Below are 12,233 nucleotides of genomic sequence, written 5' to 3' on the forward strand. Positions count from 1 at the left end.
AAATGTCACGGCAGTGTGCGTCGGGGCCTTTCCCGTATCGCGAGACTTGCAAACGAGAGCGCGAATCGAAGGACTTGATTAAGCGGTCGGCGCGCGCGAGAATTCCATTCTCCCCCGGACGTCGGAACTTATTTCCCGAGTTGCTTCGTATTCCGCGTCTCAATACTAACGCTTAGTCTCGGTTAATTTGTGAGTCTTAATGCGAGATGTTAAAGAGTCGTAAAATACAATCGCGACAACCTTTCGAGAAACGCGTAAATCTATTAATTATCAAATGTTGTCATTCTCTTAGAATTTTTAGAATTGTTTATCTCTCTCGGATGTCAGAATATTCATAATCGAAAACTTAGAGTAACTGATCTTAGAATCATGATCATCTATCAATCATAATTTTCGGATCCCCGAAATTCTTTTTTGTGAAATTTACATCGCAAAATGTTAAAAATCGTGATTTAAAGATCTCGAATCTGAAGCCTGCGTCAAATTATGAAAAATTGTGTCGTGTACCAATCTCTCGTCATCATAAAGAGGATCAAAATTAGGCGTGATTATCGAGATTTCACCTCGCGATTATCATCTCTTTTTTACGGGCCCCAGTCAGGAAGCTCTAAATATATTGTATACGTCTCGATTCCCAATCGCATGTCGTATTTACGTGAACGGGAACACGCGTGAATCATTTTCTCTCTTTCTTTCTGTCTCTCTATACCTATCTATTTTCCCCATTTCTCTCTGTAACTATCTCTCTCTCACGAATTTCTCTAATTTCAGCATGCAAGAGGAAAGACGAGATGGCGAACCAGGCAGAACACCAACAGCCCGCCCCCAAGAAACCGCGGCTGGTTTTCACAGACCTTCAGCGCCGTACTCTACAGGCTATTTTTAAAGTGAGTACCACACGCGCGCGCGCACACGCAGACACACACGTACGTACACATATACACACACAACATGTAACTTCTTACCCCTTTGTGATCGATAGTAATTGCCCTCTTCTTCTCCGCCCCCGTCGGGGCGATATGCACAGGCAATTGAATATTGAGAGAGAGTCCGCGCTACCGCCGCTGTCGACTGATCCGCCGCTTGTTAGCGGCGACTAACTTTTGCATACGTGCATATACGTACGCCGAGAGAGAGAGAGAGAGAGAGAGAGAGAGAGAGAGAGAGAGAGAGTACGAACTTGCACTCATCGCGCTCGACGTCGCGAGGACACCTGTGCCCCTCGCTGTGTCGGTCGATAGACCGTTTTCTTAAAACGTATAGGCCTCTATACACGGGGCATCCCTCCCTTTCCCCCGCTCCGCACCGAGTAAAACCACCCCTCGCGTAGGAAACAGATGGTACACGCAATCGCGGAGTTACGTAAGATATCCACGACCAGGCTTCTAAATACCAAACGGTACAACCGAGTTTCGAAGGGGAGAGAGACAGCCCTTTCCCGAATAATGCCTATTTACTCGTGGCGATCGCGAGGAGGAAACACCGTCTCCTTCCCCCGCTCTCTCCCTCCCTTGCGAGATGCTGGTGGCCTCCCGGAGGGTAAACAGAGAAATAAATTTTGCGAACGCGAGGCCTATTATTCCTAATTTGGACGGGAAGGAAACGGGGGAAATTGGCGAGAGGGAGAGAGAGAAAGAGAGAGTTGTCGGTCCCGGGATTTTCCCGCGACGGAAAAACACCGTCCGCGCGCCGTGTGGCCGCGCGGATACCTGAAATTCAGTTGCGCGCGTCAACCGACTGCCGTGCGCTCTCTCTCTCTCTCTCTCTCTCTCTCTCTCTCTCTCTCTCTCTCTCTCTCTCTCTCTCTCTCTCTCTCTCCCTTCGTCTATCGATCGGTCTTGAATAATTTCGCGGCCGGTTCTTTACTTATGCGCTCCGTATTTCAGCCCGCTGATTGCAACGCCGCCTGCCGTTGCCGCGCGCTGCTGCTGCCGGCGGTCGTCGTCACCGCCGTTCAAGAATGGCCATTGATATTATCCGTTTTCTCATTAGCGTTTCGCGGGCGAGGGGGGGGGGGGGAATCTAGCGTCGTTGAAAACGCGCGTTTTGACCGCGCGGCGTTCGCGCGCGTTTCCTCCAATCGTGTCGAGGCGACGATTATAATGACCGGAATGCCTCAAATGTGAACGCCGTTTGGACAGGTTTTTCGATCGATCCGCCGTGTGTTTCACGCCAACTACGAAGAAATTTATATATTTCGATGTTTTATTTATTTTACAGGCTGATTTAATTAGTGTAATAATAATATTTGCACGTATAATTGAATTAGATTCATTTTTGCATTAATAAACAGTACAGCTATTGAATTGATTTAAACTTTTCTTGGTCTTTGGAAAAGGGCAGCTGAAAATGGCGAACGGTGTGCCCAGACTCTTGCTCGAGAATCTCGAGCAGCAGCAGCAACAGCAGCAGCGCGTACGACACGCTCGGGATGACCTAGTCGTGACCCAAAGGCACACGGCGATTACCGGCGGAGAATTAACGAAACAAAAAAAAATAATATCGTTAATACGGTCAATCACGGGGTACGCGCGCCCCGGCACGAATCGGAACTCGCGAAATCACGTAACCCGCCGCGCTTATACACGTCGTTACGTCCGCGCGGCTATTGCAGCGAACTACGATTACAATTACAGGCAGATGCATCGCGGAACAATGAAACGTGATAACACGTTTCCGATGGCGATAAATTATCGCATAAATAGCGGCCCCCGCGGGGGTGGTAACGGAGTGACGGGGGGCGGGAGGAGGGGGGGGGAGGTAGGGAGGAGAGCGCGTACGCGAAATTGCCTTTTCTGCGAAATCAACTTTTCTGCTTTGTCGCAAAAGCGATTGCTTTTAGATCGAATAGAATTTTTTTGCGCGATTGACGGCGGGGCGGGGAGGGGCGGGATGCGAATATTACTCTTAATGATCAATTTTTTTTTTTCGGCCGGCACGCGCGTAAGGCCGCGGCCGTGCACGCAACGTGACGCGTGCGCCTGTCGTTTGGCATCAAATTTGATAAATCTCGAGCGAGAGAGAGTCGCTCTCGCTCGATCGGCCGGATTATTGGAACGATATTTCATAGAGAACGGAATATAATCCGGAATGCGATTGCAGAATCGTGTGCAGGAATCACGCGTCGCCTATTATCCCGACATATTCTATTTCACCGAACCATTTTCGGTTACGAAAGTCAATCGCGGACCGAAAGAATCGCCCGCGGAGCTTAATCGGATTGATTTAATCAGAGACGGCGATGCCGTCCCGGCGATCGATTTCATTAAGAACCCCCGTATCCGGGGTTAAGTGGCAAAACACTCGGCTGAAATAAACCGGGTAAATTCGCCAAATAAAATATATAACTGTAATCCGCAGCGTGTGCGTGCGATACCTGATGTGGACAGAATATTTAATTGAAAAACTACTTACCGGCGTAGAGATCTAGAAATGCCGTTCTTAACACCGTTGACTGCCATGGCGGTCATCCGACGTCTAACTTTTCAACCGGTTTTCCGGTGGTCACGTATGATAGGAGCTGAAATGAAATTTTTTAAAACGTTTGTAAAATAAAAAATAAATGCCGTTTAATATAAAATTTTGAATGACATAAATAAATAACGACATGAAGTAAAAAGTGTGCAAATTCAGCGCAACCACTTTCGCGAGGATATGTACTGGAAAAAAAAATCTGGTTTCATTAATTGGAAATCTGAATTCAACAAAAGATACAAATCAGAGATACACTTATAGTTAAATCTATCGAACGTTCCGGTCGAGATAATCGGAAATTTAATTGTGACAAAAGAAATTCCAAATTGGCACGATTAGAATGCATTTTGTACGTGAAAATCACAAAGAAGAGAATGAAAGGCGCAATATCGCAAGATCTTTCATCCAAAAAATAAGTAGATTTCTGGGTGTCACAAACAAAATTTATCATAATTTTTTTGTATCTGCTAAAATATTGGGCGCGTTTACCAGATAAAGTAGATCAGTGAACGCTCAGTAATTTTTTAATATGATTGGTTTTTGCCTTTAGCTCTTCGCTGGATCCGGATTTTTTTTTGAATGAAGAAACCAATCGTAACAACGAATCATTGAGGGCACACTGATCTGTTCTGTCTGCTGAACGCGCCTATTGTTTGTCACATATAGAATTTATAGCAGCAACATTCTAGCAATACCTTTTAGAAAATATCTTCATTCGTCTCTCGCCGCTGGTCTTTTCTGTGTAGGTGTCACAGTCAAACTTTACAAACAAATATGATTGCCCTTAACATGAATAGGCGCCGCAGAAAAATTTTTTTCTAAATTTCACAAACAGTTCGGATATAAATTCTGTCTCTGTCATTCAGATTGATATCAAATATACGCGATATCATAGTATGCTAATCATTTATCTATTTTCATTAATTTTTCGCAACCAAAAAATTTTGATTGTACTTGCAAGACCATTTTTTTTATTGCCCAAAAGTGAAATCGAAAATGAGAGTAATTGAAAGATGTATTTGACGGTACAATTTTTAGTTAAGTATCGAAATTAATTCAAGAATCTGATAATTTCTAGAACTTAAACGTGCTAAAATGTATTAATATAAAAGACTCGCTCACACAACAGGAAATTTTGATATATTTAACAGGAAAGAATGAATCATACTCGTCTGGTAAATCCTACAAGAATTCTAATTCGGTTTGATTTTCGAGCTGACACTGGTTGAATCTACCAGATTTCCAGTTAATGCAACCAGATTCTTTTTCCAATGTGATAATTAAAATTCCATTGTGGCATACAACTATAAAAACAAGTAATAAAATACAAAACTTGCTGAGCAGGAAACGCGTTAAATAATTAACCAAAAAGAAAACGACAACAAATTCACGGAGTTTAAGAATGTGAGGGAAGACCTTCTGAACAGCGGGGACATTGACGAGAAACGAATGCGCTCTGGCTGTTAACAGTCAGCCGACAGCATTGGCCTGCGAGTGCGAGCTTACGGTTGGGAACTATGCCAAACAGTCGAGGGGAGCCACGCTTGGCGCGACAGTCTCGCGTTTAAGCGACGATCAAAGATCCTGCGCTGCGGGAAACACGCCCGCGAGAGTGATAGGGATCTTGATCACAGCCGTCGCGGAAATTCGCGGAATAACGAAGCAGAAACGGATGAAGCGCGGATTTCGATCCTCGCGGAGCGAGATCCGCCATCGCGCGGGAGTCTACCCTCCCCTCCTCCTCCTCCTCCTCCACCACCCTGCTAATGACGTCCACAGCCGCGCGTTTCGTCCGTATCGCGATCGCCGCCTCGCGTGCGATCGCGCGGCACACGAAAGGCACGAACGAAATAAAAAAAAAAACCACAGTTTGCTACGCCTCGCGCCGATTCTCTCTCTTTCTCACTTTCTGGACGAACGCCAAATAGTTCGCGAATTGACCTTAGCCCACTTCGCGCATTCCGGCGCGCAAATCTTTCCCTCTCCCCTCCCTCCGCCCCCTCGTCACCCGCGCGATTATCGGATTATCACGCGGGAATTTCTTGATCCGCGGTCGGCATTCCGTTCGGGCTGACGTTCGCGAGTGCCTTGAGAGAGGGGGAGTGCCGCCTGCCTGCGGGGGTGCCCGAGGAGTATATTCGATAAGGGAAACGCTCTGGATATATCGCGAGTCAGACGGAAGTTCACGCTAACGTTTGATGTAAACCGAGATATTCTATGCTGCTGTAACACACATTGAATGGAGATTTATATGAATACGATGCTCGCGAAAAATGGAAGAATTGATAATCGAAGGATAGATTTCTCTCGCATTAAATGAATCGCGTTTCGAGATATATGTAATGGCGATCGCAGGGGGGAGGGAGGGGAGGGGGAGAGAGGATGATCGTACTCACGAAGGCAATTTTCCTTTAATAAGCAAATAAAAAAGAACGGGTTTAACGGCGGCTGCCCAGGAATATGTCGGGGAGAAATAAAATTTCTCTCCCTCGAAAAGAGGGAGGAGACGCCTCCTCTCCCGTCCTACCTTTTCAAGAGTCTGGGTTTCCCCGTTTAAACGCCCAGCGGTGGTCCCGGTTCTTTATACGCAACGCGTAGACGCGCGAGCGCGCGCGCGCGCTCCTGCGGGCGATCGCTATTAATTGCTTTAATTGCAGAGATAATTAATACGCGCCCTTTATAATAAAAACACTCTCCCAAGGGCCGATCTGCGTATAATGGGGCCGCGCGCGTGCAGAGATTCCGGATGGACAGACTTTTTATTTGCACTCCCGGACGTATGAAACGCACTCCTCCTCCCCCCTGCTCCACCCCTTCCGCCCTTCTCTCCACCCTCGATTACTTTCAAAGTAACTCTTGCGCTGCCTTTACGGCGCGGCTCGGCCTCTATCCGGATGAGTATTAATTGCTGTAATTGCGGGGATAATTGGTATTCCGTTTCATTGGAAACGGCAGCGGGGGGGAGGAGGGGGGACCCGCAGGACTAGAGCGGCAGGACGCCTTTCACATTGAAATTTTAACCCGATTTAAAAAAAAAAAGAGAAATACCCGGGGCTCTTTTCAGACACTCTTTAAGACGTGCAAAGCAACGCCGTTTATCCGTTCGCGAATTCCAGTCAAATTACTTCATGCGCTTCTTTCTTCAACAGTCTGGCCAATAAGATGCTCGCGAAAAGTCTCGAAGAAACATGCAAAGAGTCGAACATTAAGATTTTGATCGCTGATTCAATCTACACGGAAAAAAAATTTATTGAATTAATCAGAAATACGTATGTAGCGAGTAGACAGTTTAGTGAAAAATGAACGATCCATAATTTTAGTTAAGCTAATCAGACACATTTGATTGCATACATTCTGATTGCGATAACCACGTGGTTACGGTTACATTTGATCGCAAGGATTCTGGTAAAAAAAACCAAACTTTGAATTGTAACAGGAATCTTTTATCAATATATCTTTTTCATTGTGTATGAATTTTAGTCGTAACATGTGAATATTTAAAACTTCAGCAACCTAATCAGTTTTAAGTATTCACATGTTACGACTAAAATTCAGTTATCACACACAATGTTTTAATTAATTGTAGGTATTATAGATAATAACGGCCATAAAAATTTTCATCCTCGAAACAGTGATGGGATTATATTGGAATATCGGTGAAAAGTCTCGGAATGTTGCATCTTTAATTTCGTATTGTATGGTATCTTCCTTACGAGAAACAGAACATTGCCGCGTCCATCTGTCGGCGATGCGACGCACCTACTGCTCGCGGATAATAATCATGAAAATCAGAATTCTGTTTTATTCCACCAATACTCTTAACCAAATTTACTAGTCAGGCTAATCCAACTATGCTTTTTTTCTTTTGCAGTCTTAATAACCAGATACTTACAAGATGTATTATTACTACATGCACTAACCAAATTCGAAGCGGTATTATACTTTAAACGTTCTGATGATTACATACCAAAATATTTTATTGTATTTTAATTACCAGAAATTTTGTTTACTTCCATCAAAATTTGCTCACCCAACCACGTATTGTTAATTCAATCATGATTTTTTTCCGTGATAAAATATATGTGAAAAAAATCTATCTCTGAATAATTTTTATTACTTTCATCGATTATACAGCTATAGTAGCTTAGGAAGGAGTTACTGAAATTTAATAATAAAATTTTCACACAGCACGCGCGCGCGTATATATCTGTCCCGGCTAACCGGCACGAATTCCGGTCAGATAGCCGCGAGTCCCGGGAGGATTAAATAATTCCGAATTCAAGGGTCGCGCCGACCGAGCCGCGCGCTTTCGGGCCGCGTTAAATATCCCCGAAATTAATTAATAATTTAATTCGCGGTGACGCGGGGAATCGACACACGACCGGGGTTTCGATTTTCAAACGACGACGGCGGCGGCGGCGGCGGCGGCGGCCGCCGTCGCCGCGCCGTCGCCGCCGCCGAGCGCGACAGGCGTACTTTAATTAACTCGGTGGACGTTAATTTCGCTTAACTCGCGCCGGAACACGCCGGACTTCGTTTAAGGCACACAGCCGTCGCTATTGATACGCGCATATCCGCGGCCGCACTTCACAGCAGCACGGGGGGGGGGGAGGCTGCGCTGCGTGTGTGCGGCGCGCCTGCCTGGCTGCCTGCGGCCGCAAAACACGAAGGCGGTGCCCGCCGCGCCGCGCCGCGCCGCGTCGCGCATAGAACGGCGCATCAATTGTTGGAAATGCGGGACACTATCGCGACGAGGCATCGTGATTATTCCTTGACAGCCACTGTGCCGCCGCGCACGGCCCCCGTGTATGTTTCGCGTGAACGTACGTACGCGTATACATACGTCACGTCATCGCGTCTGCCTGCCTGCCTGCCTGCCTGACTGCCGAGCTTGGCTGGCTGGCCGAGGGAGAAAGGGCCCTTCGAAAGTGACGACAAGAAAATCGCGTATCTCTCTTTCCCCGAGATGTACACAAGATACACGAAGCTTTGCACGCATTTTACGCAAAATCTCACACGAATTTTGTCCCATGCATCGAAATTCCCTCCGTGGCGCGATCTTGTCCAATTAAATTAATTCGTTCAAATTCGCTTAATCCGGGCTCTCGTTCAAATATACATGTCTTTCTTAATCCGCGTTCGTTTATCTATGTATTTCTGAGGAAAAAATTAAAAAAAAAGTGTCTATTTTAACTACTTCAATATGAATCTCTCTGAATATTACGAGTTTATGCGAATTAGTCATTAGTGCTCTATTTTCGTGCTCCTCTTTTTTCTCGCGAAACGCAACTCGGAAAAAATTATTCCAAATTATTTACAACATGTTTAACAATAATACACCGTACGGGTTCGGCGCTATTGGTGGGACGATAAACAGTCCCCTGTGGTAAATGGGCTACCACGTTTTCTTCCCACGCGATGTTTCTTACCCAACACACGGCGCGATCAATAACGTGACTCGAGGTAGAGTGTATCGATTGCCGGAGTAACAATTATTGCTGGCCAATACTTTCACATGGCGCGCACAGTCGAAATTAGCACACCGAGGGCAAGCTCCACGCTCGCAGGTACATTATACTCCGCGGAATCTACATCTGAATGTGGATCTTTTCATAGAGACGAATAGATTAATACAGCAAGCGATTGAGCCAATGGAATATCTTATTACTCCCTCCCTATATGCGGACACATCCTATAAAATATGATAATACATTAAAAGCATTAAGCGATATTAATAATTATATTAAAATCCCGTTCTTCACGTGCATTTAATCCATTTTCTAGAAACTTCGTTCCCCATTCGCAAACTCCAGAAATGTATATATAAATCAAAGAGGGACACATAATATAGCTCGTGAACGCTATAGTCACTGCGTTATCTCTCATTGTTGGATATATTTTTCGTCGATTGTTTAAAATTGAATTATGAAATTTTTTATCGTCGATAATCGATAATCGAACAAAATAATAATGCTAAATGCATGAAGCCTTGATTCCGGCCGAAATAATTAAGATTCAATTGTGAATCCAGCGTCCTCGATATAAAGATACTAAAAGCAACAATTACCCAATAATTATTAAATATCCGCAAATTGCATATACAGCTGCATTATTAATCAAATGCGGTATTTACAAACAAACGGGATTTATAAAACTGAGTAATAATATGGAATATAATTAAAGCTAAAAAATAGTTCATATCAAAACAAAATAATGTAATATGTGGTGGACTAATGAACCGGTCGCCATAATATGCGCCCATACGCGCGCCCGTTAAAGGGAATTCGTACCTTGATAGAAAAGCAGAAGGCAAAAAAGCAGAAGCCAATCAGTTGATAACTTAAGTTGCACTTAGTAATCAAGTGTATAGCACTTGATAGGTAAGTGTAACTTCTGATTGACTTCTGCTGTTTTATTTTCTGCTTTTCTGTCAAGATATGAATTCTCCCTTAGGCCGGGAGTACATGAAATGCACACGGAATTTCCTTTTAAAATTTACCCTGAAAATTATATTAATCGTAGGACAATATAGTATTTCAACAAATTTTACTGTGCACTACAATAAATTTGTTGTAGTATATACTAAAAAATATAGTGAAATCACATAAAATTCGTCGAAATACTGTGTTATCCTATGATTAACATAATTTTCAGAGTAAAATCAAATTCTCTCCGTGCATAACAAAGCATAAGCACAGCATAAGGCGGTTCAATGAGAATCTTATGTGAATCAGTATGGCGACTTTATGTTGGATGTTCATTAGTCTAGCCGCCTTATGCTATGCTTACGCTTTCTTATGCATTTCATATGCTCCGGCCCTTAGTCCCTGCTAGACAATCGGCATAGTACGCCGCCTCGAGATGGCTAAGAAGATGAGGGTTTAAAAAAACCTCACAGCATAATATAAAGGAGGCAAAGAACCGCGTTCTTCTATGATATATCTCATATATCTCTCCTAACGCGAGAAGGGGCCTCACAATCAGACCATGGCGAAGCTCAACGAGAGCTCCTAGATAACGATTCGTATCTTGAATCTCTCACTGGTCCGGAGAGTCCGGAGGAGAAACCAGTTACCCAAGTAACCCACGTTTCTGTCGCGACTCAGACGGAGACGGTACTGCAAGTACCGCCATGGATTCCGGAGATTGATCCTCCGGACTCCGAAGTCCCGGCCTAGAACTCCCGGCCGAAAACGGCGAAAGCGCAATAAGGCCAGGAAACGGCTTGACCGCTGAGGTTTAAGACCTCAGCGCTAAATTCAGCCGTACTGAACGCGTAATAATATTTCTTTGCACTCAGGCGCCTCCTAACAGAAACACAAAGACAATAGCATAAGGAAGGGAGAATGAAAGGGATCGACCTCGTCGACCACGGAATTCGAATTCGGAATCCTTCGTTCTTCTTCTCAGAGCGCGTTCAGATTTCCATCCGAATGCTTCTCAGATATTATCAGATATATTGTTTAACATTTCGTGAACAATGTGGATAAAATAATATTGCATTGGTGGCACTTGTGCGAGTAGGAATCTGAACGCGCCCTCAGTAATTAGGTTAGGTTGCTGCCATGCCATGTGCTACCCCACGACGCCCCACTTCTCCCATAATATATTCTGATCACCTATCAATAATATCTAATCAGCCTCACGACCCTACCACTCCTGCAATATAGTATAAACACATTGCCGAATAAATAACATACAACCATTGTAATAACTCAATAATCTTTAATAAATTTATTAAATATATCATATTTAATAAATATATTAAATTTATTAAATATATATCATATTTAATAAATATATTAAATTTATTAAATATATATAATATTTAATAAATTTTACCTTTATAAATTTAATAATATACAACCCATAATATTAACTCTATTGGGATCCTTATTTATTAATGTTAATTCTTTATGAGATCCCTTTTTCGAAGCCAATATTAAATCCTAACAACCTAATCTTCCCATAATAATAATAATACATAAATCTTTTGATATGGAATAAATATAGATGTTTTGTTCCGCCCGCAGGAGACCAAGAGGCCGTCGAAGGAGATGCAGGTGACAATCGCGAGGCAATTGGGCCTGGAACCGACGACGGTCGGGAACTTCTTCATGAACGCCCGACGCCGCTCCATGGACAAGTGGAAGGACGAGGACCCGAAGACGGTCGCGGTCGAAGAGGAACAGTTGTCGCCCACGATAGGAATCGGCCAGCGCCAACCGAGCGACGTTTTGTGACACACGTCCGACCACGAGGAGTACCACGACGAATCGCCCGACGAGGACCTGCCCTTCTCGTAAGGGCAGCGTAATCACCTCGCGGACGTAATCCTGCCTCGACACGCCGACAGGCCGATCTTCTCGACGCGCCTCCGCGAATTTTAGGCTGATCCTCACAAACGCATCTCCATAATTCGGAATATTCGCTGATAACTGGCTATTCACAGCCAGCCAAATAATATCCAGAATCACTTTATTTATTCGATGCTTAATTCACGAGACTTCATTAAGCTTCTCGACGTTTGGCTATCGATAAATAATCAACTTGCAAGAAAACAAAATTTAAGCTCGAAGAATTTTAAATATTCATATACATCCTTCGCAAACACTCGAAAGAGAGAGAATTATTGTGAAATTGAGGATACATCACACGAATTATTATCGTTTTATTGTGAGCGCGCGTCGACGATCGTCCCGTAAAGATCGAAGCTGTGTCGAGCAGGAGAGCGTCCTAGCCGCTGAATGCGATCGATC

General features: G+C 44.1%; 1 protein-coding gene across 1 annotated transcript in view; it reads left to right on the plus strand.

Moving 5' to 3' along the window:
* The window catches only part of LOC105454452 (hepatocyte nuclear factor 6-like), an 88,197-nt gene extending 76,480 nt beyond the window's left edge, over positions 1-11,717 (plus strand). The window contains exons 5-6 of the mRNA XM_011697064.1: positions 772-887; positions 11,508-11,717. Of these exons, the coding sequence (XP_011695366.1) occupies positions 772-887; positions 11,508-11,717 (326 nt within the window). The remainder of the gene's footprint in view (positions 1-771; positions 888-11,507) is intronic.
* Positions 11,718-12,233: the final 516 nt, after the last annotated feature.

The sequence above is a fragment of the Wasmannia auropunctata genome, unplaced genomic scaffold (assembly GCF_000956235.1).
Source record: "Wasmannia auropunctata unplaced genomic scaffold, wasmannia.A_1.0 LD335985.1, whole genome shotgun sequence".
Classification (NCBI taxonomy): domain Eukaryota; kingdom Metazoa; phylum Arthropoda; class Insecta; order Hymenoptera; family Formicidae; genus Wasmannia; species Wasmannia auropunctata.